At 38.2% G+C, this 19,009-nt stretch overlaps 1 protein-coding gene across 2 annotated transcripts in view; it reads right to left on the reverse strand.

Moving 5' to 3' along the window:
* Positions 1-18,494, reverse strand: part of ITSN2 (intersectin 2) — a 76,009-nt gene extending 57,515 nt beyond the window's left edge. For both annotated transcript variants that reach the window (XM_087716719.1, XM_087716718.1), the window contains exons 1-3: positions 18,337-18,494; positions 2,574-2,641; positions 847-939 (exon numbers count right to left, since the gene is read on the reverse strand). In XM_087716719.1, the coding sequence (XP_087572845.1) occupies positions 847-939; positions 2,574-2,604 (124 nt within the window). In that variant the 5' untranslated portion in view covers positions 2,605-2,641; positions 18,337-18,494. The remainder of the gene's footprint in view (positions 1-846; positions 940-2,573; positions 2,642-18,336) is intronic.
* Between the last annotated feature and the right edge of the window lie 515 nt (positions 18,495-19,009).

Consider the following 19,009-nt stretch of genomic DNA (forward strand, 5'->3'; position numbering starts at 1 on the left):
GTCTGTTCCCTTATATAGAAAAAATAAATGTTTCCTGCTTGCTATCTCACTCAGAGACAGAATCTGCATACATTAGAAAGATCACATACACCTTCTTCACACCAGGAAAGTGTGTGGATGCTCTGAAACTTGACTCCACTTCCTGACTTCCTTCTCCTCTCTCTGAAAAATGGTGGAAGAACTGAACTAACAGCAGAAAATGAAAATTGGAAACACCAAAGCCATATGGGGCAAATCTCGCATAAACCAGAAGCAGCTTAAGTTAAAGCTCCTTTGAGCCAGGTTTGGCTATTGGTGTCATCATATGTCCATGTCCATGAAGTTTTCTCTGAAACATTATGGAAGTGGATTTCCACTGCCTCCTTCTAAGAAGTCCCCCCCCCCCCGACTAAATTTTCTAGCCCATCTATAGCCCTGAGTTTCCCTAGTCTTCCCATCCAAATGCTAATCAAATCCATCTTTAGCTTTTCTGAAATCAGGCAAGATTGGTGAGGTGGAACTATCTATTGGGATGCCTCCAAGAAGCAGATCTATTATCTTCTTGTGTAAAATTAGGTCAGCTAAGAGTACCTCTAATTCAGAAAATATTGCTTATGTCATGTATTGTTGTCTAAGAAACTGTGATACAATCATTAGATAAACGCAAACATGTGTTCATGACTTCCAAAAAGTTATGTTAACTACTGTATAATTTTATACGTGACTTATAGCACTACCAATTTTTGTGGTATTGACAGTTACAATAACTTCTTTTTCAACTAATGTTTTTAACCAGATAGCAATTCAATGAACTAAATCTTCAAGTCATATAACACAAAACCATCCACTATAGAAGACCACACTAACCTGTAATATAACCTCCAACTGGTTTAAGGCTGTCAAACTGTTTATCATATTTCTTTCTTTCTTCAGAAGTGACGGCCCACATATTTGGGCCTCCTAAAAGACAAAAAGTAATACTTTTAAAAAATTATGTTCATTTGGGGAAAATAATTTTTGTTGCCTTAGTAATAATATTAAACCTAAAACTTTTATGACCCATCTTGCTCCTACAAATTTGATAGGAATGTGGTTTTTTTTCTTGGCAGTCATCCATTCTTCATGTTTTTCACTTTATTATCTTGTTTTTAATATTTCAGACTGCTTTTTAATTTTTTTTTTACAAACTCCCTCTTAGGAAATCAACACTGCCCAAATTTCAGATTTTTTTAGAAAGTAGAGATTTTTCTCTCTCCCGTGCCCTTCATCCCTTACACTAAACAAAATCGCCATTGCTGTTCTGCTAAATAGCAGCCTGATTTGCATAGAATCTAATTGTAATGCAACATTAAAATACCAGTTTCTTTATTTATTTAGATTCAGAACTATATGACTATTATAGATTTTGGAAATGAAGGGACAGGAGAAGTGGGGTAAAACCAATGTTTCTTTAGACACCCACTTTTTTCTAAAAAATATAGAACATTTAGGACTGGTGCATACAAATTCTTAAAACATTATTTGAAATATTTTAATTCATTGACATAAAATATAACCCTATTTTACAAATTGCAAGAATGCAACTTTATATTACTAATATTTCTTAACATTCAAGGAGGCTGCATCAAAAGCTAGCTGACATGGGTTTCCTGACTAAAGCTGGGGGGAAAAAAAGAGGAGTTGCAGAAAAATCACCAGAAAGGGTGAGGCCTTCTCTGGACCTTTGTTGCTCTACTCCCTAGATTGCAACCTGATTAGCATTGAGATGGCAATGCATTAAAACCAGCTAAAAGTTCTTCTCTTGTTGGGTTTCTCTTTTGAGGGCATGGGGTGTATTTAATACACACTGGCCTTTGGGAAAGCCATGTTGGAGATGACAGGAGGACTATGCTCACAATTGGTGAATGTTTGTTAGTGTATGTGTACTATTTGAGGGCATTCCTTAGTGCAGCCAGGAGCAGCTGAAATGAAGGTTAAGTCCCACTTGGCTTCCTGCAGATAAATGATATCTGAAGTGAGAGCTTGGCTGCTCCTTCAGAGGATGTTTCCTGTCTACCTGGTGAGAGGTAAGGTTCCTGAGTTTTTACTGTTTTGATGGTGTGCTGAGAGATTTGTATGTGTATATGAATACATTAACCTCTTAATGTATTGTTTACTATTTACATTTTTTTCTTTTCTCTTATTTAAATTATGTGACCAAATATTTTTACACTTCAATAGAGACATTTTTCTTGACCAGAAATTGAATATGAAATGTCTAGTAGGACTCTAAGTTATTAACATTAGAATCATGATATCTTCAATTTGCTGGTTAACTCCATTTGATTGGCTATCCCCTTGCATTCTATTGCTTTTATTGTCTTTCCTATAATATTCACTGCAGTACATTTTGATTTGTAAATAATAAAATGACCAAATATAATGATGTGTAAATAACTAAAGAACCAAAAGAACAATGCTTTTAAATGAAAAGCCCAATACTGATCAGCCAACTTATCAGTACGTAGGATTCTTAAAAAGTACGGTATTACCTAGCAGAGTGAAAGAGCCTTATTCAGTAATGGAAAAATAAATACTTTAAAGAAACTATTTACCATTTATGGTGGTAGGAAGCTGAGCCAACATAGTCTTGAATATAACTTGCTACTTAGTTCTTAGCCATCTGCAAGTAAACATTGTGAATAAAGTATTATTAATTATACTAAGGACCAAATTAAGTACCAAAGGAAGCACATCTTTCTGTAAAGGGCAAGGAAAATCCATCTCCAGCTTCTACATCAGAGCTTCTGATCTATGTTGAGAGTACCAAAAAAAAGGGTTGGGAGAAAGTTTACAAAGTATAACATGCAACTGGAAACAATATTTTGTTAATTAACAATTAACTTTTAAAATTAAAAGTGATACCAATTGTCAAACAAGTTCAAAATGATTAATAAAGATGAACAGAAAAATTGACTTTTTTGCCATTGCTTTTTTCAGCATCTTTTTTTAATTTCTCAATCTAGCATTCATAGATGTGGCACTATCTGTTGGTCTCATCCAAGTATTATCTTTGTTTGAATTTTTTGAGATCAGTCATGGTTATTAGATTCTGCCACTTGCTGTGGCTTGGGCTAAGAAAAGGGTACTCTTAGAAGAGAATCAATACATCTCCATACCAAACATTGTAAAATCTCAATTAAAGGATTTCAAAGGAATGAAAAGGATGGGGGGGGATAGAAATTAAATACAATAAAGAAAGAGAAAGAATACAGGTACAGGTAGTCCTCAACCTATTACTGTAATTGAACCATGAAATACAGTCCTAAGTTGGTATGGTCATTATATGAGTCACCATGAGATCAGACCCAATTTTATGACACGTTATGGGTGCTCATAAGCAATTGCAGCAGTCTTTAAAAAATGCTGTGGTTGTTAAGCAAATGCTGCAGTTGTCAAGCAAATCCATTTTACGCAATGGGTGTTTTTTAAATCAAAAACTGTAATTAAATTCTGGAAACAGTAAAAACATATAAAAAATCATGGTGATGTGACCACGGGACGCTGAAAACAACCATTACGGTGAGCCAATTGCCAAGGGTCCAAAATATGATCATATGACTGAGAGGATAGTGCAACCATTGTAATTTTGAAATTTCATTGTTAAGCAGCTTTTTGGGTGTCCATCATAACTTTGCTGTTGCTAAGTAACTTTAGCTATTTACTAAATAACTTTAGTTAATTACTAGGATTGTAATTCCCAGAAAGATTTTCCATCGGATTCAGGGAATGTGTACAGTAGCTATGTGGCTAGAGTAGGCCAAGAATTGGCATAGTAATCAATATCAAGTGTGTTTTATTACTTATTACTTCAACGCATCAGTAATTCCTGTGCACAGGTTGTAATGCATAATGCAAGAACAACCTTTCAGTGGATAGTCCCATCAGCAAAGTTGACAGTGTAAATATGAAGCTACTGAAATATCTCAAGTTGATGAAGATACTTTTTTTCAAAAATCTGTATATGTGCAAAATACTGGAGTTAAGTGTAAAGCTTCAAGTTAAATGTAAAGTTCTTTTTTACATTCTAGATATAAAAGTGACAGACATATGCTTTACTTAATACTTCCTTCACAATTCTAAACAAGTTAAAATATTCATCTGCTAGTAGAAAGAACAAAACTATTGAATCTGCCTATGCTGCTGATATCCAGATATGATAAACATGCTTGTGAGGAGATACATAGTAGATCAGGCATGTGCTAATTTGGTCAAAAGCTGACTTTTCAGAAAACAAGTCAATCAAGCTGTGGTCATTTAAGTTCTGAATAATTATTCTTTTTCTATCTTCTACACACTGACATCATTAGCCTGAGGTAATCAAAACAAGAGGAACCCTGGAAAAATTTCTAAAGATCAACAATTTATCATTCAATGATCAACTTTGTCTGGATAAACTTCTTAACCAAGTAAACATTAAAATCCCACAGTGTAAGAGCCCTCCGCTCAAATATTGCCAGAAAATCTGAGAGAGAAAAACAAGCCTAGAGAAGTCAGAACTGTTTGCAGAAGCTTTGGTGGTTTCAGCAAGCCAAAATTTCCATAAAGAGCAATGTTCCTGCTTTTTCCAGATAGTAGTTTTATCGTCTAGTGTCCGAATGGTGTCATGAACTTCCCTGTAATAGTTTTTGTTTATGCCATACCCTCATGGTGTTGCCTTCGTGTTATCATCAGTTGCACTTAGCTATTAAACTGATCCAATTTTTAAGTTCTATTTTAAACTACTTTCTCCAAATACAAGCTTTGTCCTGGCCATGCTTTTGCAGTAGAGAGCGCCCAGACTAGCTAGATGTGTGTATGTGTCCAATTAAGCAGAGAAGAAAGCCTGGAGCATGATCAGGGGGGTGAGGTGGTGGGGCTCTGGCTCTGCGTATATTCCCAAAGCTGGCTCACTGTCAGAACTCACTTCTGTTCTACCCGGGTAAACCAACAAAGTTAGAATTTTCTACAATGGATGCTATAAAGAACAAATAGAACTCCAAAATACACATGGAAGAGAAAAAAAGAGGGAGTATCAGTGTCAAAAATAAAACATAGATTGCAAAAATTATGCAAAATTGTAAGTTCACTTTTTTAATAAAAAATAAAAAATAAAATTTATTTTTGAATGTGAAGAGAGTTTGTTTCATAAAGTTTTAATGGAAGTGGTGTTTTTATTTGTTGTTCAACCCTTACCCTAATGAAATAATTACTTCAGAGACACATGTGAAAAAAAGCAGTAAGAATGAAAAGTAGGAGGAAAAAAGAGTTGTGACAAATAGAAAGGAAAAATAGAACCGAAAGTAATCCACAAGATCCAAGATTTAATCCCTACTGGGGAAAAAAAGGATTGGAAGATTCCATTGAAGCAAAAATATTTAAAGCTTCCAATGCAGTGAGTTATTTTTTCACAAGTAGTGGAAAACTGGTAAAATTTAAACAGTTTGACTATGTATTAAATATATACCTGAATATATATTAGTTATGGGAGCTGTCATTGGAGCCTCCTTAACTTTCTTGTACCTTTATTATTCTGATTTGTACAGGCACTGTTTTGCTGCAGTTTTCCTTCCTTCTCCATGGCTGGTTTTAATCTGCGTTGGGAGGGAGAAGTTGGGCTTTAAGCCTTTGCAATATGGGGTCCCCGGGGACTTGGGTCTCTCTCTTCTCCTCTTTAACATTCACATAAAACAGCTGGATGAGGTCATTTGACAGTATGGGGTGTGGTATCATCAGTATATATCTCCATCCCTGGTAGGGCAGATGAGGCTATGAAAGTCTAGATAATGAGAAACCGACTTTGACTCAATTCTGGCAAGACAAAGTGGCTTTGGGTTTTGGGCCTCCGGAGTCTGGTGATTTGCCATGTCTGAATCTGGATGGTGTGGCATTTCAAACAGAATTTGTGCACAAGTTCCGGAGTCTACTAAATTTACAGTTATTCCTCTATGAAGAGGTGGTAGCCATGGCTGAGGGGAAAGAGGGGGGCTTTGCATTGTTTCATCTTTTGGACCAAATGTGCCCTTTCCTGGACTGGGAGGCCTTGCTCACAGTCACTCATGCTTTGAATACTGCAATGTTTTACAACAAGCTATTCTTGAAGACCACCTGGAAATTACAGTTGATTGAGTATGGATTGGAACAGAATGGGCATGGGCACCCCTAGTTGGCCTACATTATATTCCTGTTGTGCAAACTGCACTGCTTCCCAGTTTCCTCTCAGGTACAATTCAAGATGCTAATTATCACTTTTAAAACCCTACGTGGACGGAACCAAGTTACTTGCAAAACTGCCTCGCCCTATAAAGGGCTGTGGGAAACATGAGGAAGAGCTGCAACTAAGCCAACTATCAAACTTGCAAGACTGATATCAGCCCTTCAAGATAAACCAGATTTGGAAACCAAAGTCATGAATACTAAACTTTTATTACAGGATTATATTAATAGAATCTTGCAAGTCTGAAAATGCCTCCAGCTCCCTGCCTTTATTTACAACAGAACAAGGGAGGGTCAAGTCTGAGGTGTTTTCTCAAATTACATTTCTGCTTTGGACTAAGATTCCTCTTATCTGACTGTTGTCTTCTTTGCAGCTCTTCCTCCTATTCCTCAAGTTATTCTCACAGCCCATTACACTCCCTGGAGGTATCTGCCCATCTCACTAGAGGGATAAGAAATTATATTTTTTTTCAGCACATGTTTATTGCAATACTAGCATTTCCTGAGTCACGTTATTCATGAAAATAGTGTTCACTATTAGATTGAAAACACTTTCTTTGTCAAGAAGACTTGTGTCTCAAATGTTCTCCATTTATTCTGTTAGAGTAATTCAAAATCTTCTAGATTGAAGCATAAATAAATTAGCTCATTTACTGAGAAGTTCAAACGGTGCTTCCTTTAAATGTTTCTTTAAGGAAAGAAGAAAGAGATGCTTGCACAATATCAATTTACTCATTGGGTGACAATCTCAGCTGGATGGAGTCAGAAGTTTCCTGCTACCTTATTTGTGAGACAATACACTTCATGTCTGGTTTCCTGTGACTAGCCCAGTCTTTCCTCCCCACTATATCTAGAACTTACAGTGGATATAGAGAGTCTACACAACCCTGTTAAAATGCCAGGTTTTTGAGATGTAAAAAATAATCAGACCAAGATAAATCATTTCAGATGTTTTTACACCTTATTATGGTTTGTCGCATAGTCAGCTAGACATTCAGACTGGATTTGGCATTTTTATTTACCTTTTGAGTCCTTCCCAAGGCCCTGGGAGAGTCAGATGTGGATGTTTGATGGTATTACAGATATTGTCACAGAATGTAAACTATTCCAAAGAAAGCTGCCTTTTGCAATTGACTGATGGTGAATTTGTCAATGCCAATGGTAATCACATGATGCTCCAGTTGTTTTGGGGTTGCACCGAAGGCACCTATTATTACTAGCTTTGATTTCTTTTCCCACAGTCATGCTAAAGTCCCAGAGCACTTTAGTTTCTTATTACTGAAGTCAACCAAATGTTCAGACTGGATTTGGCATTTTTATCCATCTATTGGTATCCCACTTTTATGATTTTTACAAATAACTCAAGGCAGTGAACATATCTACCATACCTTCCTATTTCCCCACAACCACCCTGTGGGGTGGAATGGGCTGAGAGAAAGTGACTGGCCCAACTGGCTTTCATGGCTAATATAGGGAATTCATGATCTCCTGTTTTCTAGCCTGGTGCCTTAAACACTGGAACAAACTTGCTCTCTTAATATAACATATGTGTTTAATATTTAATTTAAATATAAGCTGCTCATAAGGTTATGTAGAATTCCCCAAAAAGTCAGGCAACTTGAACAAATATTAGAGTTCATGATGTTCAAAGCAGTTCTGGATCAATATGTCAGATTGCAAGATCATTTCCTGTTGCACAACCCTCTTCAGATTATACTAGAGATTTTCAATTGGATTCAGGTCCGGGTTTCTGGCTGGGCCATACAAATATTTGATGTTCTGGTGAAGCCATTCTTTTATTGATTTAGACATATGCTTTAGATTGTCATGTTGAAAGGTGAAATCTTCATCTTTAGCATTTTAGCACAGGACTAAAGGATTTGTGTCAAAATTGACCAATATTGGAACTGTTCATCTTTCCCTCCTTCCCACCCACCCCTTGACTAAAGCCCAGTTCCAGCTGAAGAAAAGCAGCCCGAAACAAATAGGCAGGGTTTAGGAAGAGTACTTTTTCTGTTGCTGCTCCTGCAGTGTGGAACATCTTGCCCTCCGAGACGAGGAAAGTCCCCAATCTTTTGATCTTCTGCTATGTAGCATTGTGGGGAACACAGGGGCCCACACATCCATGGGGCTGGTTGGCCCCATAAGGAATTCCCCCCTGCCTGTATATGTAACCGCTAATCTCATCTTGGAATTCTCTATCTTTTGAAAGTTTACAACGTTGTTTTACATATATATTTTAAATTTTCCTCTTATTCTGTTTTTAATGCTTAATTTTATTGATTAAATTGTATCCTGCCCAGAGTCCCTCTCTGAGAGAGATAGGAGATTAAGAAGTGTGAAAAATAAATAATGCTGCCACCACTATCTTCACTTTGGTGATGCAGAGTGCTGTTTTTGAACCAAAATACGTTTTGGAATTATGCCCAAAAATTCAGTCTTGGTTTCATCAGACCATAACACATTTTCCACATGCTTTGTCAGACTTGATGTAGGTTTTTGCAAAATGTAGCTTGTAGCTGGGCTTGGATGTGTTTTTTTGTATGAAAAGGTTTCTGTCTTGCCACCCTACCACTCAGCCCAGAAGAATATGGAAGATTGTTGTCACGTGTAGTACAAAAGCAGTACTTGCCAGAAATTCCTGCAGCTTCTTTAATTTAGCTGCAGGCCTCTTGGCAGCCTCTTGGACTTGTTTTCTTCTTCATCATCAATTTTGAAGAGACATCCACTTCTTGGTAATGTCACTCTTGTGCCACATTTTACCTATTTGTTGATGACTGTCTTCACTGTGTTCCATGTATATCCAATGCTCTGGAAATTTTATTGTAGTTGTACCCTTCTCCAGACTAATAACTTCCAACAATGAGATCCCTTTGATGCTTTATAAGCTCTTTGCAGACCATGGATTTTGCTGTAAGAGACAACTAAGTAAATGACAGAAAAACCCAACTAGAACTCCTGAACCTTATATGCACTTGATCAGTCATTTTAATTGATGGCAGGTGTGACAGAATGTGATTGGTGAATTCTAAACACAGTCACATCTCTATTATAAGAGGATGTGAATATTTATGGAGCCACTTTCTAGTTTCTTACTGTTATCTCCCCCTTTCCCCCATTTCAATTAGTTTTTCAATTGAATTGTGCACCTTATATGTTATATTAAAGCTGTGGGAAAAATCTGATGTGATTTATCTTGGTAAGATTTTTTTTTACATCTCAAAAAGTTGGCATTTTAATAGGTACCAATAAAGGAGAATACAGTATTTGTAGTTCAGGGTTGAAATGAAGGAGTCCTTGGCGCTCTCTGAGCTTGGTTGTTTTCTTGTACAATGTAGATGTTTCATTACCCAAACTAGATAACACCATTAGTACTGAATGATGTTAACTATTATCAAATTATACGCCCCTCAGACAGGGTTCGCAACTTGGGAGTCCTCCTGGACCCACAGCTGACCTTCGAACATCATTTGTCAGCTGTGACCAGGGGGGCATTTGCCCAGGTTCGCCTGGTACACCAGTTGCGTCCCTACCTGAACCGGGAGGCCCTCACAACAGTCACTCGTGCCCTTGTGACCTCTAGGCTGGAGTACTGCAATGTGCTCTACATGGGGCTGCCCTTGAAGAGCATTCGGCGACTTCAGCTAGTCCAGAATGCGGCCGCGCGAGCAATTGTGGGTGCACCTCGCTTCACCCACGTTACATCTATCCTCCGCGAGCTGCACTGGCTGCCTGTCGATCTCCGGGTGCGCTTCAAGGTGCTACTTATCACCTATAAAGCCCTTCATGGTAGTGGGCCTGGGTATTTGAGAGACCGCCTACTGCCAATTACCTCCACTAGACCGATACAATCGCATCGATTAGGCCTCCCCCGAATTCCATCTACTAGCCAGTGCAAACTGGCAACTACCCAGAGGAGAGCCTTCTCGGTGGCTGCTCCGACCCTCTGGAACGAACTCCCCGTGGAGATTCGGACCCTCACCACCCTCCAATCCTTCCACGCCGCTTTGAAGATCTGGCTGTCCCGGCTGGCCTGGGGTTAAGATTCCAACCCCACCCGAATTGTGTGACTGTGCTCTCTTTTAATATGTTGTATTGTTTCCATATTTGAATACTGTTTGTCTTCCCCCCCTCCCTTTTTGAATTGTGAGCCGCCCTGAGTCCCCCCAGGGAAAAGGAATAAAGGAAAATGAAAATGAAAAATGAAAATGACTAGTAATCAATATAATGAAACATTTGCAACAAAGCCACCAAGATCAAAAAGCACCAAGGACCCCCTCATTTTAATAGTGTGTGTAGACATTTTATATCCACTGTATGTCCAAATCCTACATACTGTACATACAAGAGAATCTCTTCCCTACAATTCAACTTTGGTTATTAAGAAGGAATTCACTTTCTCTTTAATAACAAAAGTTTAGACTGAGCAACCAGTACCAGATACCTAAGGGATTCTTAGGTATCTGGTACTGGTTGATCAGTCTAAACCAGTGTTTCTCAGCCTTGGTGACTTTAAGTCCTGTGGACTTCAACTCCCAGAATCCCCCAGCCAGCTATGCTGGGAGTTGAAGTCCACAGGACTTAAAGTCACCAAGGTTGAGAAACACTGGTCTAAACTACCTTCTATGGAAATGAAATCATTCTTTGTCACTGACATTAGGACTTTGCCATGCAGATGAATATTTGAGTTTCTCTGTGACTTGGTATGTATGTATGCATGTATGTATGTATGTATGTATGTACGTACGTATGTACGTGCAGTCACTAGAGGCAGGGGAGGCAGGGCCTCACCAGTCTCCTCAGGAAAAGGAAAGAATTTTAAAGATTTTTTAAAAAATAATTAAAGCCAAGGTAGTTGCTACCAGACTCCAAGTCACAGTGGCTTGGAGTCTGCTTAGTGTTAACTATAGGAGGAGGCGAGAGAACTAGGGGCCTCCTTTGCATAAGGAATTTTTCACCTTTTAAAAGTTAAGCAAGGGTTAAAAAGCAAAAAATTTCATATGCAAAGGAGGCACTGCCAATTGCCTTTGCTGCAGACCCGGGTCTTGGCGGCTCCCGCAATGCAAAGTGCCCCGCCGGGCACTTTGCATTGCGAGAACTTCATTGGCCGCCGCTGCCGCTTCCTCCACTGCTGCCGCTTTCCCCTCTGCCCTGGCGGCTACTTATGCCGCGTTCGGAGTGCTGCCCTTTCCAAAAGCCCCGCCGAAGCCCCAGCACTGTGTCCGCTATAGAGCGGGACACATCCTGCCTGTATGGCAGACACAGCAGCGGGGCTTCAGTGGGGCTTTTGGAAAGCCGTGCCAGGGCTTTGTCTCACCAGCCATAAAGCTCACCGCACGTCACTGTATGTACGTGTGTGTGTATGTATGCATGTGTGTGTATATGCATACATACACACACATGCATACACACACACACACACACACACATATATACATATACACATACATACATATATGGATCTAATGTGCAGGTCTTATGACTTGCAATGACTTTAATGTCTCAGTAAATCACAAAGCTTAACAAATGTTAACATAATAAAAAATACCTGTGTGTGTCAGATTTTATCTTTTTGTTAATAACATTTAAAAAAATTTTTAATTTAAAACAAATACAACATCTTTCTTTACATGCTATAGAAAGTGTATCAGTTGGTTACAAAAAGACTTTCGTGCATCTCTTCCACAGTCAACAAACATAATTCATATTAACTTAAGTATTTTAACTCAAATATTTATACATGTCACTACCATCATCTCTCCATTTTCATTTGACTATAATTGTTTAAGCGTCCTTCATCATAAAATATACCAAAATTTAATATATAGCCACATACTGGCCTTTCAATTACTATTTCTAAGATCCTCCACTAACACTAAATCCCTATGTCCTATTCTAGCTAAACATCCATAATATTTAATAACAAAGTTTTCTAATCCTCCTTTCCAAATCACTATTTAAAGTTTACATCCAGTTTCCTTATGTTATACCCATATCTATATATACATTGTTATTCTTATCCCTCCTTATCCCTCCTTTATTTGACTATATCCTGTATCATAACATTTTCCCCCTAATAATCAAAACTTTAATTGTATCTAACTTAGTTCATTATTATACAATTGAATCACAGCAGCCAGTTGTTTCCCCGGATTTGGCATTGGTTACTAGTTGGGCCCCACCCAGGGGCCTAGGACGTCGTAACGTATTTTTGTAATATGCGTACAGATCCAAGCAGTGCGGCTTTTTGCATTTGACTGATGGTGATTTTGTCAATTTTTAACTGTTTTAAATGTAATTCCAGTGCTTTTGGAATAGCACCCAGTGTGCCAATTACCACTGGAATTACCACTGCTGGTTTGTGCCATAGTCGTTGAATTTCAATTTTTAAGTCCTGGTATTTTGCGATTTTTTCATGTTCCTTCTCAGCGATCCTGCTATCACCTGGTATTGCGATGTCTATGATTGTGACCTTATTTTTCTCAACCAGTGTGATGTCTGGTGTATTATGCGCCAGTATTTTGTCCGTTTGTATACGGAAATCCCACAAGATTTTGACCATCTGATTTTTGGTGACTTTTTCAGGCTGATGTTCCCACCAGTTTGTTGCTGTTTTAATATTATAATTTTTGCACAAATTCCAATGGATCATTTGTGCTACTGAATTGTGCCGCAATTTATAATCAGTCTGCGTGATTTTTTTACAGCAGCTGAGTATGTGATCAACAGTTACATCAGCTTCTTTGCAAAGTCTGCATTTGGCATCATCAGAGGATTTTTCGATTTTGGCCTTAATGGCATTGGTGCGGATAACTTGTTCTTGCGCAGCCAGGATTAGTGACTCTGTTTCTTTCTTTAATGTACCTGTTGTTAACCATAGCCAAGTTTTTTCACTGTCCACTTTATCTTTTATTCTTTCCAGAAATTGGCCATGCAGTGCTTTGTTCTGCCAACTCTCCATTCTTGATTTTATCACATCTTTTCTGTATTCTTGTTTCCTCTGTTGGGCTTTCAGTAGATTTTTGTTCTTTACTTCGATTAATAGATGTTCTTGACTTTCTTTTAAATAATCAGCAAGTGCATGTTTTTCTTCTTCAACTGTTTGCTTCACTTGTAATAATCCTTTATATATAATCCAAAGGGATTGCTAATCTTCCTTACATGGGTGCCATTCAATATTTATATCCAATTATACTCATCATAACACTACACATTGTATACTTTAGTAACATTATCAGTTATTTATTTAAGCTATATCTATTATCAATACATTTCACTAAGTTTAACTAGTTTTAAATTATATTCTTCCATATATCAACCTGTATCTTCCCAATAGCAAAACAGTCTCATATCTTCTGCCATTTGTGGTGCCAGTCCTCTAATCACCTTCTTGGTCAGCTTTGTATAGACTTCTTTTAGCAATTCCTTGCTTATAAGATCTCTCATATAATCTTGATGCCCTCTTTCTGTTTCCTTATTCAGCTTATCTTTGATTGTCAGCAGTGTTATCAATGCTTTTGCTAATAGAATTTCTCTCTTTAAATACATAGATTCTTTAGTTTTTTCTTCTTCTGTATCTTGCCCTCTGGAATAGATTTCCTCTCCATTTAATTCCTCTTTCAGTATTCCATTCTTTCTATTTTCAGAGACAAACCAATCACCATAAATATCAGCAGGTTTAATCTCTTTATATTCATTTTCCACTTCGATTTTTTGAGTTTCAACCACCCCGATAGACACTCTCAATTTCATCATCATATTTTATTGTTATGTGCTCTAAGTATTCCAGTTTTTTCTCTAATCTTTCATATGTATTTGATAATTTCTGTATTTCTGAAAGTATCTTTTGCAAACTTGAGACTTCTATTTTCTTTTGAAATTGTGCCATTCAAACAAACACAACTGCTCTAGCTTGGAAGGTTAATAAAATTAAAGCATAGATTCACAAAGAACGTTGTTTTCACTTTTCTCTGATTAGAAATATACTTCAAAGGGATATCTGTGTGCTTCCCTTATCACTCTCTGTAGCCAAGCAGTAAAACCTTGTATTGCCAAGTCAAAACAATCCGTAGAGAAAAAAAAAGTGTTCCATTTTCAATATACAAAACTCCAATCAACAAATCCTCCCAGCCTCTGGGCAGCATTAATACTGTTGAAAATCTAATTTCCTTTTGTATCTTTTTTGTATTTCAAGTTAGAAAAAAGAGTCCAATCTTTAAATGAATTAGAAAAATACCCACAGCAATGAAAGAGGAAAACTTTAGTCCATAGGTTACAGAGAACAATAAAAGAAAAAATAGAAAAAGAAAACTTAATCCATCCATTTCAAAAGGCTTGCATAAATTCCATCCATGAAAATAGCATTTAAAAAGTAAGATAACCACTGTCCAAAACCATTCCAAATTTAATCCCGCCGCTTGATTCGATTCTCCAATTTAGATAAATTTTAAGTTTTTATAGGCAGTCTCTTTTTAAAACAGTAAAAGTTCCTCACCAGCTGGAAACACTTTCTCTTTCCGTATCCTTCCATTTTGGAGCCACCCCGACTTTGTCAGCCTTGGCTGGATTTTTTGTCGCCAGCTTGAAGAACTTCTCTTGCTTCTTTCAGGGATTTTAAGATATCCCTAAGGTCAGCAAGATGTATTCTTCCTGTTCACTGTCTCTTCGGGACAGTTTAGGTCCGATTGGACCACCCAGTGGCAAAAGTATTGGCTGCAGTCTCAGAGCATCGAGACCGCATGTCCATCTCATCCCGACGTTGGCTCCTCCTCTGATTTGTAAATATATTAAGAATTAAGGTTACTGAAAAGGCATATAGTTTACTTTAAAAACTACTAACTACTTCTGAGCTTTTCTCTGAATATGGCCTTGTCAGCCTGAAGACAGTGATGCTTATGTCCTGGACGTTCAAATTTACCTAGTTTAAAATGATTAAATACATCACAACAAACAAGTTGGGTTGCAAAAAGAGCCAATTATTCTCCATATGCATTGATAAGCTTTGAATTCATGTACATCCAGGGAAGTAGCTCTGAAAGACATAATAAGCACACAGGAACTAGTTCGACCTGTTCTACAAGGCAAGGTTGACAGTTCAGATGCCCAATGCCACCTTTCCTGCTCGATCTGCTCTCTAGTCTAAATCTTTCAGTATACTTTCAACACCTACATCTTCAAAGGCAAAAACTCCACTTTTGCATCTTTTAAATATCTGATCAGGGGTGCTATAGTCTTCCTCACTATTTATAGTACTCTTGCCAATCCTTAAATCCATGAGAAAACTGCATCAACTTTGTTATCTTCATTGTTAGTCTCTATCCTGCTACTATTGTCTCTATCCTTAGTCACTGTACTAAGCCACCTGACTTCCCTCCAACGTAATAGGTGTCAATAGATTTTAATAGATTTTACACATTTTGAGGCTGTCCTTAGTATAAAAGGAAAATGCTATCTTTCATCAGATAATGTGTAGAAGAAAGAGTTTTTAAAGATGGCATTCAAATTATATAGACAAGTGTTTCTCAACCTTGGCAGCTTTGAGGTGTTTGGATTTCAGCTTCCAGAATTCCTCACAACTCAAAGCTGCCAAGGGTGAGAAACACTTGTCTATATAGAGAATGCACTCACATCAATAATATCTGATTATATGAAAATGAATTAAGGACCTATTTCACAATAAACTTTGGGTCACTTAAAGCAATCTGCCTACATTTCTAAAAATATCTGCTATATAAGCAATAAAATTATGTTTAGTTTGACACTTCATTTAAGCAACAGTCACTTTTTTATATTGCAAACCGGATAAGTTAAAACTACTTTTGGGGTGAGTATACAAACCTAAAGGCATAATTAAGCTTGACTGAGCTCCATTTCATTTTTTTTGCATAAATAAAATATTTGGAACAAGTGATAAACTTCAACATCCTATGTGTGTCACAATTCTGATTGCACCATATCATCTGCAAATGGGAAGAACCTACTTTCTATTTGGCTGCCTCACTGCACAATATGCGTAGAATGTTTCCATACATATAGAGATAGGTTCACTCCTACTGTGCTTGGATGTCTTGGCAATAACACAGGCATATTTTTTGAACTACCGTATAGCTCTACTTTATAATGTATCTGTAGCAATGCATTTATTAGCAGCTTGGCAATGATAGAATGTGAACTCACAGAAAAATCTCCCACTTTTCCTAGGACACTCTAGGTGATTATTTTTTGGAAAATCCTATTTTAGAGATTAGAATACTAATCTCACAAATTTTAGTGTCAAAAATTTAATTAATTATTAATTAAACTTATTTTTATTTTTATATAAAAATTCACAAACAGCATATAATGAAGTTCACAATATTCCTGTTAATTCAAAAAAGAGGTTAAGCCTAACAAGTATGCCTTTCAGAACACAGCAGAACTGGTTCCTGAGCAAACATTCACATGATTAGTATGTACTCTAAATAGTTTCTTTCAATGTCATGTATGTTTCCTAAGATGTCATTTAAATAGTTTTACTCTTCAAAAACATGTTAACCCAACTGCACTTCTTAGAGCACAAGAAATAAGATTCTGAAAAAATATGACAATATTAAAATAAAAATAATAATCTTGAAAGATATTTTCATTTCATCTCATTATGTTAAAGTTTTTTTAAGTCATCCCATTATATTTAAGTATGTTAAATATTGATAGGATATGGAAAAAGTATGTGATCTGAACTGATTACTTTAAAAAAGATAGAGTAAACATGGATTTCACTCATCTTATTCTTTTTCACCACATCCTCAATTTTTGCCAAAAAAAAAATCATGATTAATATTAGTTAGTCCAAAGGAGAAACTTCTTTATTTTTAATAAGAATATAGGCCAGATTGACAGTAGTACAAATACTTTTGTTAATCTTGAATATAAAACAACTTCTTTGTTATATTATATCCTGGTAATTAAGAGCTATAAGGCTTGTCTATCTATTGTACACACATACATTTATACACCAGCATATTAACTCTTATTCCTCAGTTATCCATATGAGTATACATAGCGTTCTTTGGTTAGCCATATAAATGCATTCACCTATTTAATATCCAAGTTATACTACTACAAAAAGCATGGTTTCTATAGAAACACAAATAGGTATTTAAAGTGTAAGCATTTGTATAAGTATATAATTTATATATGGCTTTCACAAAGAAACCAGTCATTTTTACTTGAAGACTGAAAGCAATAAATGCAAGTTACAGGAACACTGCAAAAAACACATTAAGAAAGGTGATAGATATCCAAAAGCTTCAAAACATACAAGCATACGACTTGCTATTTAACAATGAATTGTTCAAAATAAGCTAGATACAGTTCTAGCTTTATTTTTGTTTTAAAGCCCTAGTCATTTTAACTATTTGTATTCCCACGTCATTTTGATTGGCAAGGCAACACACACAGCTGTACTGTATTTTGCCTTTCACATTCTGCAAGCTACCCAACTAGAGAACTCACAGAAAACGAAGTCATTAGCAAAAAGTATGAATGTGCAAACTGAAGCCCCTTGGATCAAAAGCAGCCGGAGGCCCCGGGACTAACGGCAGTAACACTGGGATGACTTTGGCTCCAAGCTTGACAGATGCAGCGGAACGGGAGCCCGACTGGTAGCGCTTAATGGCGACTCCCAATGGCCTGGCGCTCTCGCTCTCCCGAATCCCGGGCACAAGTCCCGCCCCGGACCCTTCGCGGCTGGCTCGCAAAACACCGCCGCAACTGGGAAGACTCCCTGCCCTTGTGCACGGTTCCGAACGCTTCCCCAGATCCTCTCTAAGCCCGCCGGCCGATCCTTCCACTCCGATGCGTCTTCCCTGCAACCGCAACCAGCCTCCCCCGCCGCAGCGCTTCACAGCCCAACCCGCCTTACCACCGCACTTCCCATTAAGGGCAACGAGAGAAGAGCCCGCCTATCTCCACCTCCCTCCACCACCAGCAAGGCAAAGGATTCAAGGCAGCATTCTCCGATAACTCCCGACCTCGGTCGCCTGCCTGCCTGCCTGCCTGCCTGTCTGCGAGTCGCCCTGGCGCAGCCATCGCCCCTCCGGCAGACTTTGGCGATAGGCCTGGAGCAAAAGCACCTGCGCCTACCTGTTGCGCCGCTTGTCAGCACTTTCCTCTTCCGAGAGAGCTGGTGAACTGCCTCCTTCCTCTGGCTTGCACTTCCTCCTCCTCCTCCCCTCCTCCTAGGGCTGCTGCGGCTGTTATCACAGTTGCGTCAAAACCGGAACATGGCGTCGGGACCAGCTGCTATATATACAGGAGGGAACAAGCGAGAGTAGGACTTCCCTGCGCGCCTGGGTTCGGTCACATCCCGGAGTTTCGGGAAGCCAGCAGCTTGCCAGTGGAATACCTCCTTCCGGAGTCCTTGAATCGATTGCCGAAAGGATCATATGCCTTGCAACCCACTCGGCTTTTTTTTTTTGTTACCAGTTTAGTTTGCCACAAGTGGGCAAAAAAATGGCCGAAAGCGCACGTTCTCTGGGTGCGCCAAAACAGTGTGAGATACCGCTGCTTTCCCCTTTCTGTGGGTGGCAAACGAAGGTTTAGCCCCTCTTCTGGCCAATCACCATTATGTAGCAAAACTCTCCTGTCGCTCCGCTCATCTAGAAGCCTAGTAGAGCCTGTGACCCTTTTAATCATCACACCACACAGGCTGGAAAGAGAGGAAGGTACTTTTTTGTTCACCGATATACTTTCCGAACACTGAGTTCTGCTTGATGCCCATGAATTTTGCCTAAGCTTGATTGGCTCTTAATTGCTC

Source organism: Thamnophis sirtalis, unplaced genomic scaffold (assembly GCF_051295495.1).
Source record: "Thamnophis sirtalis isolate CommonGarterSnake01/CBP01778 unplaced genomic scaffold, rThaSir2_p1.2 scaffold_5, whole genome shotgun sequence".
In the NCBI taxonomy this organism is placed as follows: domain Eukaryota; kingdom Metazoa; phylum Chordata; class Lepidosauria; order Squamata; family Natricidae; genus Thamnophis; species Thamnophis sirtalis.